Source organism: Schistocerca americana, chromosome 8 (assembly GCF_021461395.2).
Source record: "Schistocerca americana isolate TAMUIC-IGC-003095 chromosome 8, iqSchAmer2.1, whole genome shotgun sequence".
Taxonomy (NCBI): Eukaryota; Metazoa; Arthropoda; class Insecta; order Orthoptera; family Acrididae; genus Schistocerca; species Schistocerca americana.
Window position 1 is genome coordinate 253,582,772 of NC_060126.1, and position 22,878 is coordinate 253,605,649.

A 22,878-nucleotide genomic window follows, 5' to 3' on the forward strand; every position below is an offset into this window, starting at 1 on the left:
TTTTCCAACTTCATACTTCTTTTCGTGGCATTTAGAGTAGATTTACTACCATGGCAATTATTCTTTAACTATGGAAGATCTTCTAGATTACATGCTGGAGGTTCAGGTTTCACCACAAGCACGTTTAGCTTCTATGTATTTGTAACAGCTCGGATGAAGTCACAATGTTTTCTTTGTTGCTGCTCTTAACTGATGGTTGTTGTGGGTTGACATATGTGTTCGTTGTGTCTATCTCTGTACGCTGCTATAAGCAGAGCATGCCCGTAGGTCAGTTACTGTGTTTTTCAAGACTACAAACCAGATTTGTGGTTGGTCAGGCATAAACAATGGGGCCTGTAACTGCAAACACAGTGCAGAAGGACTGCTTGAGCCAAGGACAGACAGTCTGTTGCCACTGAGAGCAGCTGTGAGTAGCTTGATTATATATTTAATACTTACTCAGAATTAAGTGTAGAAACATTTGACAAAAGTGTTTAAGCTCAAGGAAATAACACTGCAACTGCTTATTTGTTTGTTTTAAAGCCTTAGTTATTTATTGCAGAAATACATTACAGCTTTAACAACCAGTCCCCTACAAAAATTTCAGATTTATAGATCACTTCCAGCATTGTGGAAAGTGAAATCCAATGAGTGCATGAACAGTATCTTTTCTGTGCATAGATGGTGTAACAAAGTTCACCAATTTGATGGAAGATTTCTCTTTCATCCTTAAAAAATTCCAACAGTCATCTGGCTGTGTTGCAATTTCTTTTAGTGTGGTAGTATGGCCATATGTAGAACACTTTCCATGCCACTTTTTTGCCTATAGCTGCTCCCTCCTGCTTTTCTTTTTGCAGCATGTAGTGACAGCAATGACAATACATGTGAATCGTACATAATCAAGTGCTGATATGTTCGCTACAAAGGAAGTATTGTAACTGACTCTTCCCAGGCATAATTATTGCGCCATTCTTGGCCTTGCACTTTTGCATTTGGTCTTGCACTTTTGCACAGTATATCAATACAATATTATAGTGAAATAAATATTGAGCATGTGACATTAAAAGAGAGTAATAGAGAAGTACAAATAATGTCCAACTGAGAAAAGAAATAATATTTTTAATGTTCAATGAGATTCAGAACTTTTCCTCTCCTGCATATATTGCCTACCGGCTAACAACGAACAGCTTAAGACTTATTCTTACTAAAATCCACCTCGTATAAATGCACAGTAAACACAGAGGTCAAAGGTCCCAGAAATAAAGATTTTCTTAGTCACCAGATGATACTTCACCAGACAGACAATTTGCATGTGTAAAATTTCTTAGTGTAAAGATAGACAACAAATCAAAATGGAACAACCAAACTGAATGCTGGCCATTAAAACCCAGTTCAATGTGTTTTGACTATAGAATCATCTCTCACCACTGTGGAAAAAATACTAGCTTCCTTTGAGTACTATCACTATCTAATTAACTTTATACGAGAATCGCATGGAGCAATGAACCTAAGGTCAACAAGGTATTCATTAAACAAAAATGAGCTATAATTGCATAAGGACTCATCACTGGAATAAATTATGTTCATTATAACTTTGTCTCCATACAAACAGAAAGAAATAGGTACCAGTGTACACTCTTTGAAATTCTGAAGATAGCAGGCACAAAATGTAGGCAGCAAAACGTTATTTACATTTTGTACAGAAATTAGACTGCAGCTATAAGAGCCTAAGAGCATGAAAGGGAAGCAGATTTGTAGCCTATCCGGTACATTATTAAACCTGTATACTGAGCAAGTAGTAAAGAAAACCAAGAAAAAACATAAAATAGAAAATTGAAGTTCTGTGAGAAAAAGTAAAATCTTTGGGGTTTGCCAATAACATTGTAATTCTTCCAAAGATAGCAAAGGGGTAGAGTCTTGAAAAGAGGTTATAAGATAAATGGAATGTTGTTGTTGTTGTTGTGGTCTTCAGTCCTGAGACTGGTTTGATGCAGCTCTCCATGCTACTCTATCCTGTGCAAGCTTCTTCATCTCCCAGTACCTACTGCAACCAACATCCTTCTGAATCTGCTTAGTGTATTCATCTCTTGGTCTCCCTCTACGATTTTTACCCTCCACGCTGCCCTCGAATACTAAATTGGTGATCCCTTGATGCCTCAGAACATGTCCTACCAACCGATCCCTTCTTCTGGTCAAGTTGTGCCACAAACTTCTCTTCTCCCCAATCCTATTCAATACCTCCTCATTAGTTATGTGATCTACCCTTCTAATCTTCAGCATTCTTCTGCAGCACCACATTTCGAAAGCTTCTATTCTCTTCCTGTCCGAACTATTTATCGTCCATGTTTCACTTTCATACAAGGCCACACTCCATACAAATACTTTCAGAAACGACTTCCTGACACTTAAATCTATACTCGATGTTAACAAATTTCTCTTCTTCAGAAATGCTTTCCTTGCCATTGCCAGTCTACATTTTATATCCTCTCTACTTCGACCATCATCAGTTATTTTGCTCCCCAAATAGCAAAACTCCTTTACTACTTTAAGTGTCTCATTTCCTAATCTAATTCTCTCAGCATCACCCGACTTAATTCGACTACATTCCATTATCCTTGTTTTGCTTTTGTTGATGTTCATCTTATATTCTCCTTTCAAGACGCTATCCATTCCATTCAACTGCTCTTCCAAGTCCTTTGCTGTCTCTGACAGAATTACAATGTCATCAGCGAACCTCAAAGTTTTTATTTCTTCTCCATGGATTTTAATACCTACTCCGAATTTTTCTTTTGTTTCCTTTACTGCTTGCTCAATATACAGATTGAATAACATCGGGGAGAAGCTACAACCCTGTCTTACTCCCTTCCCAACAACTGCTTCCCTTCCATGTCCCTCGACTCTTATAACTGCCATCTGGTTTCTGTACAAATTATAAATAGCCTTTCGCTCCCTGTGTTTTACCCCTGCCACCTTTACAGTTTGAAAGAGAGTATTCCACTCAACATTGTCAAAAGCTTTCTCTAAGTCTACAAATGCTAGAAACGTAGGTTTGCCTCTCCTTAATCCTTCTTCTAAGATAAGTCGTAAGGTCAGTATTGCCTCACGTGTTCCAGTATTTCTACAGAATCCAAACTGATCTTCCCCGAGGTCGGCTTCTACTAGTTTTTCCATTCGTCTGTAAAGAATTCGTGTTAGTATTTTGCAGCTGTGGCTTATTAAACTGATTGTCCGGTAATTTTCACGTAAGTCAACAACTGCTTTCTTTGGGATTGGAATTATTATATTCTTCTTGAAGTCTGAGGGTATTTCGCCTGTTTCATACATCTTGCTCACCAGATGGTAGAGTTTTGTCAGGACTGGCTCTCCCAAGGCTGTCAGTAGTTCCAATGGAATGTTGTCTACTCCTGGGGCCTTGTTTCGACTCAGGTCTTTCAGTGCTCTGTCAAACTCTTCAGGCAGTATTGTATCTCCCATTTCATCTTCATCTACATCCTCTTCCATTTCCATAATATTGTCCTCAAGTACATCGCCCTTGTATAGACCTTCTATATACTCCTTCCACCTTTCTGCTTTCCCTTCTTTGCTTAGAACTGGGTTTCAATCTGAGCTCTTGATGTTCATACAAGTGATTCTCTTATCTCCAAAGGTCTCTTTAATTTTCCTGTAGGCAGTATCTATCTTACCCCTAGTAAGATAAGCCTCTACATCCTTACATTTGTCCTCTAGCCATCCCTGCTTAGCCATTTTGCACTTCCTGTCGATCTCATTTTTGAGGCGTTTGTATTCCTTTTTGCCTGCATCATTTACTGCATTTTTATATTTTCTCCTTTCATCAAATAAATTCAATATTTCTTCTGTTACCCAAGGATTTCTTCTAGCCCTCGTCTTTTTACCTCCTTGATCCTCTGCTGCCTTCACTACTTCATCCCTCAAAGCTACCCATTCTTCTTCTACTGTATTTCTTTCCCCCATTCCTGTCAATTGTTCCCTTATGCTCTCCCTGAAACTCTATACAACCTCTGGTTATCCAGGTCCCATCTCCTTAAATTCCCACCTTTTTGCAGTTTCTTCAGTTTTAATCTACAGGTCATAACCAATAGATTGTGGTCAGAGTCCACATCTGCCCCTGGAAATGTCTTACAATTTAAAACCTGGTTCCTAAATCTCTGTCTTACCATTATATAATCTATCTGATACCTTTTAGTATCTCCCGGGTTCTTCCATGTATACAACCTTCTTTCATGATTCTTAAACCAAGTGTTAGCTATGATTAAGTTGTGCTCTGTGCAAAATTCTACCAGGCAGCTTCCTCTTTCATTTCTTAGCCTCAATCCATATTCACCTACTACGTTTCCTTCTCTCCCTTTTCCTACTACCGAATTCCAGTCACCCATGACTATTAAATTTTCGTCACCCTTCACTATCTGAATAATTTCTTTTATTTCATCATACATTTCTTCAATTTCTTTGTCATCTGCAGAGCTAGTTGGCATATAAACATGTACTACTGTAGTAGATGTGGGCTTCGTATCTATCTTGGCCACAATAATGCATTCACTATGCTGTTTGTAGTAGCTTACCCGCATTCCTATTTTCCTATTCATTATTAAACCTACTCCTGCATTACCCCTACTTGATTGTGTGTTTATAGCCCTGTAGGCACCTGACCAGAAGTCTTGTTCCTCCTGCCACCGAACTTCACTAATTCCTACTATATCTAACTTTAACCTATCCATTTCCCTTTTTAAATTTTCTAACCTACCTGCCCGATTAAGTGGTCTGACATTCCACGCTCCGATCCGTAGTACGCCAGTTTTCTTTCTCCTGATAGCAACATCCTCGAGTAGTCCCTGCCCGGAGATCCGAATGGGGGACTATTTTACCTCTGGAATATTTTACGCAAGAGGACGCCATCATCATTTAATCATACAGTAAAGCTGCGTGCCCTCGGGAAAAATTACGGCCGTAGTTTCCCCTTGCTTTCAGCCATTCGCAGTACCAGCACAGCAAGGCCGTTTTGGTTATTGTTACAAGGCCAGATCAGTGAATCATCCAGACTGTTGCCCTTGCAACTACTGAAAAGGCTGCTGCCCCTCTTCAGGAACCACACGTTTGTCTGGCCTCTCAACAGATACCCCTCCGTTGTGGTTGCGCCTATGGTACAGCTATCTGTATCGCTGAGGCACACAAGCCTCCCCACCAACGGCAAGGTCCATGGTTCATGGGGGGAAATGGAATGTTGTCAAATTGAATGAGGTGATGGCGAGGAATTAAATTTTACAGGGAGACCAAGACTTGGATACACTAATCACCTTCAAATTATTGTAGATTGCAATAGCTATGCAAAGATAAGAGGCTTGCATAAGATAAACTAGTCTGAACATCTGTGTCAAACTAATCTTTGGACTGAAGGTATCAGCATATTCATATAATTGTTATGTTTATAGCAATAAATGAGCAACAACTATATATTGTAACTGGAAAATCAGCTGCTCATTTTTCCATCTCCAAAGTAAAGGCTGTCGTTCTAAATATGAAAGGCAAAAGTTTGTGATCTTTTTAGGTTTAAATAAGAGTATAACCATTGTCCTTAATATATAATATAAGCTACTTGTCATCAATGAATCATCACTGCTGCAGTCTACGGAGGCAGTTTCTAATAGCTGTGTCTTAGTGACAAACTATATCTTGACTCATTCCACATATATAAGGATTCCTCACATGATGTGATTTACCACACACAAAGTTTTAATTAAAAACAACAGTATTATTCTAAAGTTTCTTTTTAACTTTTTATGGGAGCTGTCTCAAGTGGAGACAGATACAATACATACCTCTATCAATATTGTGAAGTGTATTGAAATATTGCAGTATTTCGCCTTAAGGCTATAATTATTATATGACTTAGTTTGCTAATTGACAATTTTCTCAAGCACAGAAAGAAATATGTTAATAAGAAGTACATTCCCTTTGGGAGTAGGGAAAAAGAACTGCTATACTGAGTAGAACGTCTCAAATAATATCCTTCTTCTTAATACACAGAAAATAGAGACAAGTATTCTTTATATATTGAACACTTACCTACAGTTTTCAATTCATTCTGAATTTTGTTAAGTTTACGTTGCATTCGAGCATATTTCGCAAATTCATCAATCATTGAGATTGTTGCTAACTCTGCTTTTACATGTGCTTCTTCAGTCTTGAGTTCCCGTTCATGTGCTGATGCAACACATATACAGGACAACAGCTGTTAAATGAAATGATTATTAATGAGGCTGATGATATGAGGAATATAGTAATGTCCTGTAAAGCTCATTGTTATTGTTATAGTTGTAAAATGTAAGTACTGAATAAAAAAGATTAAATATTTATCTATTGTGGTATATGAATACATGTTAAAGTATGCCTCAATTAAAGTACACCCTAGACAAAACAGGCATGAATCACCAAACTAGTAAGGTTCTTTATCATAAATCATGTTCTTTATTGCACAAGTATTTGAACAAGTGTTGAATACAGACAGATAGGTTTCACAAAAAATAAGTGTTTTTGAATTCTATTCACGTAGTCATTGATACTTACCCACTTCCTCATCTGAACATCAGATCAAGAATAAAGCAGTCTTTGACACCAGCAGAACAAACCAACTAGTCAGCTGATATCCTGCTGTGTCTTGCCATCTTATAATGCTAATTAACTAGAATGCAAATTAACTAGAAACACACACTAGCAAATTCAGTATCAATATTTTCAAAGGCGAAAGTTCCACAGATTTGTTTTTTATCTGTCATGCCCTGATTCTTTTGAGCTTCATACAACATCAACAAGCCCTCGCTGCCACACAATGTGCAGCAGTTATCAAAATTTTGGTGTAGAGCTAATGTAATGTCACAGCAACTATAGAATGCAGATTCAAACACAGAACCTAGAAGAAATGGATATGATCTTTTTTGACAATTCTATATTATCCAGGCAGTGATAAGCCCAATCAACTGTAAATAGTGCTTCTAACTCACAACAACATGATTAAGTTCCACAACAGTACAAATGCAGGGGCTATATTGCTAAATGAAGAAGCTTAGAACCCATACAGTTATCTCAAACAAACAACAAATTTGAACTGTTTGATTACCAGAGCATGCCAATCATGCACGGACTTCAATGCGAGATGCCTTTAATAGGTTCCACAACAAAACATTGTTCAAAATTTGGTAGGAAATCCGAAGAAATTCTGGTCGTATGTAAAGTACACAAGCGGCAAGACGCAGTCAATACCTTCGCTGCACAGTGCCGATGGTACTGTTACCAATGACTGTACCGCTAAAGCGGAGTTATTGAACGCAGTTTTCCGAAATTCCTTCCCCAGGAAGATGAATGGAATATTTCAGAATTTGAAACACGAATAGCTGTTAGCATGAGTTTCTTAGAAGTAGATACCTTAGTGGTTGCGAAACAACTCAAATCGCTTGATATGGGCAAGTCTTCAGGTCCAGATTGTATACCGATTAGGTTCCTTTCAGATTACGCTGATACAATAGCTCCCTACTTAGCAATCATATACAACCGCTCGCTCACCGATAGATCTGTACCTACAGATTGGAAAATTGCGCAAGTCGCACCAGTGTTTAAGAAGGGTAGTAGGAGTAATCCATCGAACTACAGACCTATATCATTGACGTCGGTTTGCAGTACGGTTTTGGAGCATATACTGTATTAAAAAAACATTATGAATCACCTCGATGGGAACGATCTATTGATACATAATCAGTATGGTTTCAGAAAACATCGTTCTTGTGCAACGCAGCTAGCTCTTTATTCGCATGAAGTAATGGCCGCTATCGACAGGGGATCTCAAGTTGATTCCGTATTTCTAGATTTCCGGAAAGCTTTTGACACCGTTCCTCACAAGCGACTTCTAATCAAGCCTATGGGGTATCGTCTCAGTTGTGCAACTGAATTCGTGATTTCCTGTCAGGAAGGTCGCAGTTCGTGCTAATAGACGGCAAATCATCGAGTAAAACTGAAGTGATATCAGGTGTTCCCCAGGGAAGCGTCCTGGGGCCTCTGCTGTTCCTGATCTATATAAATGACCTGGGTGACAATCTGAGCAGTTCTCTTAGGTTGTTCGCAGATGATGCTGTAATTTACCGTCCAGTAAGGTCATCCGAAGACCAGTATCAGTTGCAAAGCGATTTAGAAAAGATTGCTGTATGGTGTGGCAGGTGGCAGTTGACGCTAAATAATGAAAAGTGTGAGGTGATCCACATGAGTTCCAAAAGAAATCCGTTGGTATTTGATTACTCGATAAATAGTACAATTCTCAAGGCTGTCAATTCAACTAAGTACCTGGGTGTTAAAATTACGAGCAACTTCAGTTGGAAAGACCACATAGATAATACTGTGGGGAAGGCGAGCCAAAGGTTGCGTTTAATAGGCAGGACACTTAGAAGATGCAACAAGTCCACTAAAGAGACAGCTTACACTACACTCGTTCGTCCTCTGTTAGGATATTGCTGCGCAGTGTGAGATCCTTACCAGGTGGGATTGACGGAGGACATCGAAAGGGTGCAAAAAAGGGCAGCTCGTTTTGTATTGTCACGTAATAGTGGAGAGAGTATGACAGATATGATACGCGTTTTGGGTTGGAAGTCATTAAAGCAAAGACGTTTTTCGTCACGGTGAGATCTATTTACGAAATTTCAGTCACCAACTTTCTCTTCCGAATGCGAAAATATTTTGTTGAGCCCAACCTACATAGGTAGGAATGATCATCAAAATAAAATAAGAGAAATCAGAGCTCGAACAGAAAGGTTTAGGTGTTCGTTTTTCCCGCGCGCTGTTCGGGAGTGGAATGGTAGAGAGATAGTATGATTGTGGTTCGATGAATCCTCTGCCAAGCACTTAAATGTGAATTGCAGAGTAGTCATGTAGATGTAGAGGTAGATGTAGATCAAATGGAAATTTTCTACGGTAGCTAAAAAACAAAAAAGTATCATGTTAATCAACTATTGTTCTCATAACATGGCCACAAGCCACAAATACTTTTTGCAGCTTTTCAGTTTAAGGCCCAAATTTTATACTGATGGCAACTCCTATAGTCTTTGAGACAAAACAAAATGGGTCCTTAAGGTTACATGATTAAAGTTTATGGCACAAGCTCATTACATTACTGACATTTATTTTGAAGCACTGCATGGTAGATGCTAGAAGTGGGTTCACAATTGTATAATCCAAGTTGTGTAATCAATTTTGTAATGGACAGTAAGCACTAAATCAATGCTGTGTGTGTATATTAAAAATGTATGTATTTTTGTACCTTTTATTATTGACATAATAATATTTCCTTCCTCGCACAATATTGATAGCAGAAACACGATTTTCCAAAACTGGTCTTCAAAAAATGTAGCTGTTTGGTGGCCCTTCATTCTTTACAAAACATTACTGACACCTACCTCATTTCCCATACAAAACAACTACTTTCCAAGCAAGCTCGCAGAAAAAAATTTTCAAAAATTTGATCGAAAGATGCACATTTGTAATTCTAATTGGATGACAAATGTAAATTAATGGTACTAGTCAACACATCATTATGTTTACAATAATACAAAAACCACTAGTTGAGGTAGAGAGTGCACCCATTATCTTTCAGAAGTCCTTACCGCATTTAACACATTACTCTAATTACCTGGCCAATATAAGTTGCCACAGGCACTCATTAGCAGAACCCATCATTGAATCTAAGGACTATGTCTGCTCATTACAAGCTAGATTAAAGTGCAATTGTATTATGTGTATGTTTTTCCACAGCCAAACTAAATATGTAAGTCACATTCTCAGTGTAAAAGATATGTGACTGACAGAATTATGTTTGGTTACAGCCAACATGATGACTCCGCTAAATGAGCTACAGCTGGGATACCATTCCAAAGATCACCCGTGTGTGACAAAACATTTGCTTCTCTCCAGCAAAATGTAAATGTAGCCACAACCCCAATACTGGGTAACTCATATAGTAGGTAAAACTCTGGTCCTTCCTGCTATTGACTTTCAGGCAGGCTATGACAAAGATGTGACAAATTAGGCCCAAAACAAAGTATTCAAAATTAAAGACAAGGCTCTACAAATCAGATACATAATATTTTGTAGTCAAGACACTCCATGTGGATCTCAGTGGGACCAAGTGCCTTTTGGTGACTTATAAGCCTTAGTGAGCATTTTTAGACTCCAAAACAATCTAAAAAGTTATTGGTGCAAAGCCCACAGTATTGAGAGCTTTTTTCCTCAGTTCGTATCACTGTGACATATACTGCAATCAACAATATGCCATGCTAATTCAGGAACATTCTCACATCTACAAATTAATCCAGAATATTTTTTGAGCAATGATAGGTTGTATGTAAGATGATCCCTGAATGGATAAATAAATAAATACACTTCCTCAGGGAATACCACCTTAATATAGCACTGTTTGTGTGGGCGAGGAGGTTTGCGTGCTCCATATCTGGAGTGCTACGCCAGCGGTAGCATAGCTACCAGCAGGATCACCCAAGCCAGACAGGCCAAAGGGGAGGAGCCAGACAAAGTGTGTCTCACAACGACCTATCAGTGCCGTTCTCTATCCCAAACCTGTCCTCAGCATATCACTTTCCTGTCATTCCCTGATATATGTACAAAACGGCAAAAAGATCTCAGGCATGGAGAAGCCAATCTTTCTACAGGAGGAAACCCCAAATGAAAAACCCTGGTCCTCCAGGTTGCGGGTTGGCGATGAGCTACCAACCTGTCCTACTCTCATATGTAAATTGTCATGCCCCAAACGAAGAAAGCAATGACAACAAAAAAGATATTTTCTATGAGGAATTAGAAACAGTTTTAGACAATGTACCAAGTGAACATTACAAAACTAATGCAAAAATAGGGAAAGAAGTAGCCTTCACGAGGACCATCAGAAAGCACAGTTTACATGATGAGAGCAGTAATAACGGCACTAGGCTGGTTAGCTTTGGGACTGCAAAAGGCTTGTTTATATGTAGTACTGATTTCGACAGGAAGAGAATAAATGAAGAAACCTGGGTTTCTCCAGATGGGAAGACAGTGAAACAAATAGACCATCTAATTGTAGAGACGAGAATAAAGAAGTGGATACAAAATGTCAAAAGGGCAAGAGGCGCAGAACGTGGATCAGACCACTTCCTTGTCAGGGGAACGATGAAAACAATATGGAGAGCCAGGAAGTACAAAAGAATGCAAACAGTCACTTGATGTTACCAGGAGAGTATGATTAAAGATAATATAAGAAGAACTTTCAAGATGGCACTGACAAACTGTTTTGAGGCTTTGAATGATGAGGAAGGATATACTGTGGAAGATCAGAACTGGAAGGCGATTGCAGAGACCATTAAAGAAACAGTCCAAGAAGTAATCCCTAAGTGAACTAAGGGAAAAAAGAGTGTGGTTTGATGAGGAGTGTGAGGAAGCCATCAGGGAGAGACAATGGGCCAAATTACTGTGGATACAAAGTACAGGGTTATTACAAATGATTGAAGCGATTTCACAGCTCTACAATAACTTTATTATTTGAGATATTTTCACAATGCTCTGCACACACATACAAAAACTCAAAAAGTTTTTTTAGGCATTCACAAATGTTCGATATGTGCCCCTTCAGTGATTCCGCAGACGTCAAGCCGATAATCAAGTTCCTCCCACACTCGGCGCAGCATGTTCCCATCAATGAGTTCGAAAGCATCGTTGATGCAAGCTCGCAGTTCTGGCACATTTCTTGGTAGAGGAGGTTTAAACACTTCACCATTAAGAAAAAATGTTGCTTCATCACTGGAAACAAGTTTCCATGAGCTGTTGCAACCGCGCCGAAAATTCAAAGCGTTTGACTTTGTCATCGGGTGTCAGGGCTTGTAGCAATTGTAAACGGTAAGGCTTCTGCTTTAGCCTTTTCCATAAGATTTTCCAAACCGTCGGCTGTGGTACGTTTAGCTCCCTGCTTGCTTTATTCGTTGACTTCCGCGGGCTACGCGTGAAACTTGCCCGCACGCGTTCAACCGTTTCTTCGCTCACTGCAGGCCGACCCGTTGATTTCCCCTTACAGAGGCATCCAGAAGCTTTAAACTGCGCATACCATCGCCGAATGGAGTTAGCAGTTGGTGGATCTTTGTTGAACTTCGTCCTGAAGTGTCGTTGCACTGTTATGACTGACTGATGTGAGTGCATTTCAAGCACGGCATACGCTTTCTCGGCTCCTGTCGCCATTTTGTCTCACTGCACTCTCGAGCGCTCTGGCGGCAGAAACCTGAAGTGCGGCTTCAGCCGAACAAAACTTTATGAGTTTTTCTACGTATCTGTAGTGTGTCGTGACCATATGTCAATGAATGGAGCTACAGTGAATTTATGAAATCGCTTCAATCATTTGTAATAGCCCTGTAATATGCAGGAAGAATAAAAATCAAAGATCGAAGAAATACAACAGCAGACACAAGCCACCATGAGGAAAGCAAGGAGAAAATATGTAAAAAGCATCATGGAGGAAGCTCAACAAGACTTTCATGGAAATAGGTATAAAGAGCTTTATAGAAAAGTGAAAAGTTTTAAAGGAAGGACATACCATCAACACGAACTCATAAAAGATGCCCATGGAAGAATGTTAACAGAAGATCAAAACATTGGGGGAAGATGGGTGGAATACTTCAGAGAATTATTAAACTCTGATGAGCTGACCGAACTACTCGAGTTTGATGACCCAGTAACAGTAGACTCAGAATATCCTCCACCCATCATTGAAGAGATAAGGAACCAAATAAAAAACCTTAAGAATGGTAAAAGTCCAGGAGAGGACGGAATTTCCGTTGAGCTTCTCAAGGCTGGAGACAAAATCCTCTGTTTCAAAATCCACAAGCTAATCGAGCAAATTTAGGCAAAACATGAAATACCAAAGGAATGGAAGGTAGCTGTGATATGCCCCATATACAAAAAGAAAGACAAATCATTATGTGACAACTATAGAGGCATGCGCTACTCAACATCTGTTATAAGATCTTCTCCAACTGCCTATTAGATCAAATAAAACCTCTAGCAACAGACATAATTGGAGGTTTTCAAGCATGCAATCAACCACGAACCAGATTTTTGTCCTAAAACAAGTCCGTGAAAAAATGAACGAATACAGCCGAGAGATACAGCTCCTGTTTGTAGAGTTGAAGAAGGCAGGAAGTATACATAGACCTAGCCTGATTAGAACTATGACAGAGCTTGGTATGCCAAAGAAATTGGTCAAACTGGTAGAGGTATGCCTAAATGACACAAAACTTAAAGTTAAGGTGCACAAGAAAAAGACAAAGCTTCCAAGTTGCAACAGGACTACACCAAAGTGATGGGCTATTATCACCTGTCCTCTTCAACCTGGCCCTTGAGAAAGAAATGTGGGATTTTAACAAAGAAAACTTCCAGGGCATTCAAATTGGCAATGAACACATTACATATCTGGCCTATGCAGACAACATTGCACCATTAGCATGCATTCAAGAAGATCTGAAAAAAAGTATCCAGACCTTGGAGTTGATGGCAGCTAGCATTGGTCTACAAATTAGCTCTGAAAAGACTGAGTATATAACCATAGGAAGAAAGATTCAAAACTCTCAAGATTTAATTGTGAACCACACCAGGTATAAGCATGTGAAAGGTTCAAATATCTCGGATCAATTTTTACAGAAGTAACATCAACTGAAACAGAGACAAAAGCATGACTGCAGGTGAGAAACAGATGCTATCACTCTCTAGACATGTAGAAGTGTCTCTCAACAACTAAAGCTATGGTTGTATAAGACATTAATAATGCCAGTAGTACTTTATGGTTCTCAAACCTGGAACATTCAAAACCAAAACCTTAACCGAGGGCTTACATTTGAAAGGAAGGTCCTCAGGAAAATATTTGGAACAGTCCGAGATCAGATTACTGGAGAATGGAGAAGATGCCATAACACAGAATTAGAAGAGTTGTACAAGCAGTCTAACATCTTGGGAGTGATGAAAAGCAAAAGACTGCAATGGGCTGAACATGAAGTTAGAATGAAGGCAACAAGGTGGCCCAAAACTGCAATGGACTGGATCCCGTCAAACAGCAGACCAGTGGGAAGACCTAGAACGAGGTGGACTGATGGAGTGAAAGAAGACTTGTTGTGGCTGGAAGTCATGGAAAACAGGAGACAGATAGCAGAAGACAGAGACAGATGGAGAGCTCTAACCGTGGTGGCGCGCAGACCACTGGGCCTGATCGCGTGAATCAATGAATGAATGAACATATAAATAAATGTTTTACACTGAACAAAGTGAGTGAGTGAATGGTAGAGAGATTTCCAATCCTATCAAGACTGATAGTTTGAGCAACCAAAGAAGACCTACCGGCAAAAGCAATGGCACTGACACAGAGACTCATCAGGGTTGCCACAGGTTTCCCCAAGTGAAATTCCCTGATTTCCAGACATGTTTTAGCATTTTTCCCTGACAAACTCTGAGATCTCAAGGGTAAATGAAGACATAAATAGACAAAAAAAATAAGGACTTCCGTATTTCTCTCCAGTTCAGTTTTGTTTTGTTTTAGGGCACAAAAACAACTAGGGTCGTATGTGCCAGGGACTTGGAGAAAGGTTTATAAAATACTTAATAGAGAAATAGAGATCCAGAACTAAAAATTAAATGGCCTTCGCCGTATTGCTACAATGGATAAAAAGTGAAATGCGGTCGGCAGCCCGCTCGTTGTTCACTAAAACAGCTGATATCTCAGATGACAAATTCAAACAGGAACATAACTGGTAAAAAAAAGGCATTCCATCAGGAAATGTGGACAGTTAAAAGTTGGGCACAATGTGCACAAAGTGTTGGGGGAGCACGACTTAACAAATGGTGATGGCTAAAAAGACAGTGCCCAAAACGCAATGTAGTTAAAATGACCTCAAGGTAGGAGGGGCAAAAGGTGGTCATCCAAGACGCTGAGAGAGGCTTAATAACCCAGAGCTTATTCCCATGACGGGAGGAACAGTGGCGATGCCAAAGTCACACCATCTCTTGACAGATGGCAACACAGAGATAGATAATCAATGGGAATGTAAGAACTAGTGGGCTGAGGTATGAGGACTGCAGCCTTGGCAGCAGCATCAGCATCCTTGTTTCCTGTCAGACCGACATGACCAGGAACCCACATAAACATCACAGGGGCTCCATCAAGAGTGAGCAGGTGCAAGCTTTGCTGGACCCGCTGCACTAATAGGTGGACAGTGCACTGTGTACAGAGGCTTTGAAGGGTGTTGAGAGTGTCTGAGCAGATGACACAATTGAAAAGCCTGGGTCATCGGATGTACTCCGTGGCCTGATAAAGGGCAAAGAGCTCTGCTGTAAATACTGAGCAGTGTGCCAGAAGCCAATACCAAAAAAATGTCAGCACCAACAACGAAGGCACGCCCGACGCCGTGATCGGTGTACGTAAAGGTAATACTGTGAAATTCCAAGTGAAAGTTGTGAAACTGAAGGCGACAGAGCAAGGCTGGTGTATTGTCCTTAGGCAGTGAATGAAGGCCAAGGTGTACATGGGCCGCCACATGAAGCCAAGGTGGAGAAGGGTCCACACCCACCAGGAAAGTTGCAGGGAGTGTGAAGTTAATCTGCTGGAGAAAGAGCCAAAAGCGAACTACAGGAGGTAACAGAGAAGAGGGATGCGCCCCATACTGGCGATCAAAGGAGTCATCAAAGAAGGAGGCATAGGATGGGTGGCCATGCATGGCAGACAAATGGCATGAATATCTGCTGAGGAGGAAGTCACAGCAGTAGTTCAGCAGCTTCTGCATACGGACTCTCAACCAGACTAGTGCAAAAGGTGCCAGTGGGCAAATGGATGCCACAATGGTGGATAGTACTGAGAGAGCATAAGAGGGACAGACATGCAGATGCATAAACAAAGCACCCATAGTCTATAGTTTTGAATGGAGAAGGGACAAGTACAAAAGGTGGAGGATGGTTCGATCTGTACCCCAGGAGGTACCATTGAAGACACAGGGGATTGAAGGACTGAGTACAGCGGGCTGCCAAGTAAGACATGTGGGAAGACCAAGAGAGTTTCCTATCGAGCATGAGACCCAGGAATTTCAAAGTTTCAGCCAATGGAAGAGTAACAGGCCCACGATGTAAAGGTGGTGGGAGAAACCAACTGTGCTCCCAGAAGTTCATACAAACGGTTTTGGCATAGGAAAAATGAAAGCCATTGTGAAAGCTCCATGAGTAAAGACAATCAAGACATTGCTGAAGATGCCACTCAATGAGACAGGTCTATGAACAACTGCAATAGTGTGCAAAATTGCCAACAAAAAGGGAGCCGGAGATGCCCAGCAGGAGACAGGGCATTATAGGGTTAATGACGATAGCAAAGACAACATTTGCTCAGGGGGGGGGAACACTGAGGCACATCGTTTTCCTGGATAAAGGTGTCCGACAAGGCAGAACCCACGCATACTTTGAAACTTGGTCTTTTAAAAATTCCTCAAGGAAACGGGGTAGGCAGCCACAGAAGCCCCATGTGTAGAGAGTACGAAGGATACTAGTCTTCCAGCAGGTGTCGTACGCTTTCTTCAAATTGAAAAACATGTGCACAGTCTGGGATTTCTGCAGAAAACCATTCATGACAAGGGTGGACAAAGTGAAAAGATGGTCAACTACAGAATGGCGTGCTCTAAATCCTCACTGTACAGTGTCTGGGAAACTTGCCCTCTGCCCAGATGCGGTTGTACCTATTAAGTAGAAAGTGCTTGCCTGCAAGAGAAAGGTGCTGCAACATCCGAATGTGAATAGTGTTTGGCCCTGGGGCAAACGAACTGGATGAAGTGAGAGCATGATCTAGCACCCCCATAGTAAATGTGGCATTGTAACACTCACGATTCTGAGAAGAGAAGGGTATCGCCTGAGCCTCCTCCACTCGTTTCCAATGGCGGAAGGCAGGGTGATAGTGGGAGGAGCTTGAAATTTCCGTAAAATGGTTGCCCAAGGTGTTGGAGATAGCAATAGGGTTGATGATGGCATTGCCTGCTATTGTCAGGCCGGAAACTGGGGAATGGACCTTGGTCCCAGTGAGCTATCGGAGGTTGGCCCACATGACGGAAGAGGGGGTGGGACTGTTAAAAGAACTAGTGAATGAAACCCAGCTGGCTTTTTTGCTATCCCAAGAAACAGGACAACACTGTGCACACATCTGGATATCGTGAATGCAGTTTGCTGCCATAGCATGACAGTTAAAAACACAGAGAGCACATCTCTGTGCGCGAATTGTGTCGCGGCACGCTTAAGTCCATCAAGGGACCAAGATATGGTGTAGTAAAGAGGAAGGCTGAGGAATAGAACGTTCTGCAGCAGTTAAGTTAATGTTTGTAAGATATTCCACCTGGTCAATAAACTGGAGAAATCGTGTTCGTCAAAGGTCACCAGGGGGGAGTACAGCCTCCAGTCGGCCTTAGTAATCTGCGATTTGGGTGTGCAGGAGTCAGCAAATAGACAGCACATGGGAAAAGGTCGCTCGAGTAGGTGACAGAAAGAACAGACCACTCAAAACAATGGGCAAGATGGTCAGTGCAGAAGGATAGGTCCATATAGGAATAGGTGTATGAGGAGTCTTAAAGGAACGTGGGAGTTCCTGTGTTAAGGCAGAAAAGGTTAAGTTGATTAAGAATGTCAGCCAAGAGGGCACCTCTCAGACAGGTTCTGGGAGAACCCCAAATGGGATGGTGGGCAGCAGAAATGGGTGAGGTAGCTGCCCAATAAGCTGGAGGAAGATGGCACTGGCGACATCGAATAATGGAGGGATGTAAATGATACAAGGGGAAAGGTCAAGTGAGGAAGGAAAAGGCAAACTGCAACAGCTTCAAGCTGGGTAGTCAGGAAGATTGGTTGACTATGAACGTCATTCCATATGATCAGCATGACTCCCCCATGAAATGGAATCCTTGGGCGGAAGGTCAAAATGGACAGGAAGAAATGCGAAAGCTCAAAGTCGTCAAGAGGACACAATTTTGTTTCCTGAAGGCAGAGTACAAGTGGATACTGCAGTTCTAAAAGCAGCCACAAATCCCCTTTGTTGGATTGAAAGCCAGGAACATACCGCTAGAAGAGTGTCATGATGAGGAAAAAATGGATTGGTGTCCCTTGGCAGCTGCCGAGTGCTAGCCTGTGAAGACTCGCTGCTACAGGACACTAAGGCACGAGGATCCTGCTCCATGAGGTCCACAGAAGTGTCAGCTTTCTTCTGCTTTTGGCCTGTGGAGTCCTACGCAGAAAAACGGTTGGGGGTGCGCACCGGCAACATGGAGGCAGGCCGGGCAAAGGTATCACATGGCAACACTGCCGAAAAGGATCTTCGAGTCGGCGAAGGAGAAGACCGTTTGCGTTTGTAGGACTTCTTCGAGCCTTTCTGGTTGGCAGAGGAAGACTCAGGTGTTGGCCGGTTGTGTAGCTGAGAGGCGAGAGTTTGATAGCTTGTTGCACAGCTGGATGAGGAGACTGCAATGCTACCATGACACAGGGTGATTTCACAACCTCAGAGCCGAATTTGGTTATTATGTCTGCGTGTGGCTATGTCCTCCAGGAGTGAGATGTAGCATGAACAGTACTATAAGTGCCAGACTGTAAAACGCAGGGTTTGCAACTAGCCAATAACTCGCGAGCAACTGGGTAAGGAAATTTTTTCCTTTACCGGGATCTCCTGGACAGCCCGCTCATCGAGGTACACAGGACAATCTCAAGAGGAAGTGGCATGGTTGCCATTGCAGCTGATACAGCAGGGAGAGGGAGGTGGACAGTCACCCTCATGCGCATTCCTACCACAGGTTACACATTTGGCCGTGTGTCGGCAAGACATTCGAGTATGGTTGAAATAATGACATTGGTAGTAGAGCATCAGGTTCAGAATGTATGGTTAGACCATGAGAACCTCACAGCCTGTTTGATCTTGGATGGAAACACCACTCTATCAAAGGTGAGAAAAAGAGTGCGTGTGGGCACTAAGGAAGCATCTACCTTTTTTATCACCTGATGGACGGCAATGGCATCCTGATCAGAGAGGTATGTTTGGATTTCGGCCTCAGTCAGACCGTCGAGCAGCTTTGTGTAAATAACACCACGGGAAGAATTCAGTATTTGATGGGCCTCGATACGAACAGTATAGCCATGGAGAAGTGAAGCAGCAAGCAGTTGTTGTGCTTGAGAACCAGGAGTAGTCTCCAAAAGTAAAGTGCCATTCCGTAAAAAAAGAGCAAGATTTCACAGGTCTGGCAACTGCATCAATACCTTTCTGAATAATAAATGGATTTACCATTGTGAAGGATTGACTGTTTTCAGTACGTGAAACAAGGAGGAACTGTGGTGCGGCTGGGAGAGTCTTTGAATCATTAGCCTCATTCCGCTTATGTTTTGTAGATGTAGGTTGTGAAGATGATCGGCTCATCGCAAGATTGCCAGAGTCTCCAAAGGCATGCTCCTTCCAACTGGGGTCCACTTTCACAAGTGGGTGCACCTGCCTTAAGTGGTTGTTCACACCTCAGGTTACACATCCCGAACACCTGACGGAGGGACCAATTGGCAATTTGGGAAGGTAGCAGCTCAAGCAATCACCCCTCTCTGGGCCTGGCCTGTACCACGCGGTATGTGCCAAACCTACCTGTCGACCCAGGGCTGGGAATTACGTGTAACCCAGTCACCTGTTATGTGTCAGACACATGGGGCTGCCTTCAGGAGTGCACAGAGAGGAAGAAGAAGAAAGAGGAGCCTCAAATGCTGAAGTGGAGGAAGGATAGGAGAAGGTGAACAAAAAAAGGAACAAGGAATGAAAAACAGTGGTGAGACTGTTCTTATGTCAGCTATGGACAGTGCAGAACATTCACAAAAACACTCCTAACATGTTCCCCAAGGGAGGGGAAAAAGAACAGCAAGAGGATAGACATGCGGCATGGAAGGGAAAAGATGCTGCAAAGACTGGGGCCCTGTGCTAGATTTCTCTCCCGTGTGATCAAAAATTTTAAGTACTAACAGCAACATCTTCTGTAATAAACTGTTTTTAGATGGAGAATGCAAGGCAAATGGCATACGTGTTCCATTAAGATCTCTGTTGTTTTTTTTATTTCAATAAAACGAAACACATCTGTCACAAAAATACGCATTTCCTTGGAATTTCAAACCAGATTTAAAATACCTTCAGTGATTTCAGGAATAACTCAGAAAAAAGATAATCTCTTGAAAGAAGTGTATAAGGCAGGGAAGAGTTGTGTAAACCAAAACTATCTGTGACCACCAATGAAATGTTGGTTCTACTATTTTCATTATTGTCAGTTATTAGTCACAGTGTTATTTTGCAGGTATTGTGTGATTTTTCTTTCAAGAAATGTGCGAGTACATAGCATACAAACCGTCAGCGACTGCCACACTTTTCTTGTTCTTATTATCCATACTTTCTAATATATAAATTATTTTCGAAATGTACTAGAATAAATAAAATATCTATAAAATGCCACACTATACAATGTACTTGTGGTGAGATGGTTTCAATTCCTGAAACCCATGCCCATGGCCTCTGGTCTGCCGAGGAGTACTGCAGTCCTGGGACCTTGGATAAACCACGAAAAACTGCCGCATTATGCCACACACAAACAGACCCAGACTGCAGGTGAGACTAGATCTGATGAGCAGGGCTCACATATTAGTGGGAAATGATGGGCTTCAGATCAGGAGGCCCATTCGTTACAGATATTCCACAGAAATTGCCTGTGATTTGGCCCATCGTGGAAGTCCACTTGTGTGACCAGTTATGCATGTGTCACAGACAACATGTTGATGAAATGAGACCAATGATATTTTTCCAGTGTGGTCCCCCCCCTCCCCCTCCCCCCCTGATATTTCCCCAATTTCCATGACATGTTTGAAATTCCCTGATTTCCAGAATTTGTAGCAACCCTGGCCATCATTCTGCAATCTTTAATAACCCATATTCTCACCCTCTTTCATAGCAATCACTGCAGAGCGACCAGAAAAAAAGAAACATTACACAATATTGCATACACAGAAGTATTTATCTTATGAAACCATGCACTTTAATTCCCTTCTGCCAGCACTGCATGCAGAACAAGGCAGCTATGCACAGTATTTACATGATGGCCAAAACTGATATAGCTATGGGAGTGTCTACAGTAAAAATGGGTCAAATGTAAGAAGTTGTGGTCTTATGTAGGGTCAGTAAATGGACTGAAATCAATTATTCAGTCACTCAATTATCATATCGACAGTGAAACAGCAGATGACAGAGAGAAGGTCAAAATATAGAATTTGGTCTTCCGGAGCTGTTTCATTGCTGAAGATCATAATACAGGTTATCCATAAAAGAATGTTGCAGTAACTTAATTAAAGCGTAATTCCAACAGTTTTAGATAACTGCATGTGCAAGTACTGTTTTGTTATTTCCGTACTTCCAGTGCCATATACACAAAACTGCAACTCCTGAGTGTAAAACATTTTGTGTTCTGTGGTTTGCTGAGAGTGATTCTGCAATTTCAGTTCAACATGTGTTTCATTTAAAGTTAACTGCAATCCCCCACGTGGCAAAAACATTTACCAATGGTATAGTCAATTTGAAACAACCAGACTTGTGTGTAAAGGGAAAAGCACAGGATGACCAAAAGTGTCTGAAGAGGATATTGACCATGTCAGAGCTTCTCAACTTCATTATGCTAAAAAGTATGTTTAAAAACCAAGTCTTAAACTTCAGTTGCCAAAGACAACAATGTGAACGGTTTTAAGAAAATATTTACACATGTATCCATACTGATTGTAGTTGGTACATGCTTTAAAGCCAGATGATTATAGTGTACATTATAACTTTGCAAGTGAAATGCTGCAGTGGTAGATGACTTCCTTAAATGTAAGGTGTTCAGTGATGAGGCAACTTTTCATCGAAGTGGGAATGTAAATACCCATAATGTTTGTATCCAGAGGTCAGGGCATTTCCATGAACCTGAACAATTTCAGAGAGACCCCCTGAAATTAAACATTTTCTGCACTGTTTCCGAACAGCAAGTGTATGGACAATTTTTTCTTTTTTTTCCACTGAAGCTACCGTAACAAGTGTTGCTTATCTGGATATGTTGCACGAACAGCTCTTCCCCAATTAGAAGATAAACCTAAAAACTTTAATTGGCAACAAGTCGGAGCCTCTTACCATTGCCATCTCTTTGTATGAAAGTGGATTAATGTCGAAGTCCCTGACCGCTGAATTGGTCATAATGGTCAATACGACAGTGCTGTTTTCCGCTGACTTCCATGTGCACCTCACCTCAGGTCATGCGATTCTTTCCTTTGGGGCTTTATAAAAGATTGTGTCTGCATTCTGCCTATGATTTGCCAGAGCCAAAATACAGAACTGAAGAGGTTACTGCTTCCATTATTCTAGACTTGCTATCCAAAGTTTGGGAAGAATTTTATTTTAAGTTGGACATTTGTCTTATAACTAAAGGTGCACACACTGAACATTTTTAATAAAAATTAGATTAGTTTTACTTCAATTTGATGTATGATTTGTTTAAATAGTCCAAATTACACTGGGACATTCTTTTATGGACATCCTGTATCACCAGTCCTTTCTATCATAACATAAACAATGAAATGGCAGATACTGAGACAAATTGTAGTGGAGAAGAAAGTCAACATACCTCAACAATCGAATGGCATCTGGAGCATATGAGACATCTGTGAGCTTCTGCAGAGATTATGTGATAGAATGTGCATTCTTTCAAGCACAAATTTATAAAGGTCTCTAGAGCAATAAAGGGTACCATGTGACTGGAAAAAAGCACAACTTGTTCTTGTTAT

At 41.1% G+C, this 22,878-nt stretch overlaps 1 protein-coding gene across 1 annotated transcript in view; it reads right to left on the reverse strand.

The window, feature by feature from the left end:
• LOC124545160 (guided entry of tail-anchored proteins factor 1-like) overlaps positions 1 to 22,878 on the reverse strand; it is a 115,630-nt gene that overhangs the window by 34,490 nt on the left and 58,262 nt on the right. Inside the window, exon 2 of the mRNA XM_047123994.1 lies at positions 6,061 to 6,226. Within this exon, the coding sequence (XP_046979950.1) occupies positions 6,061 to 6,226 (166 nt within the window). The remainder of the gene's footprint in view (positions 1 to 6,060; positions 6,227 to 22,878) is intronic.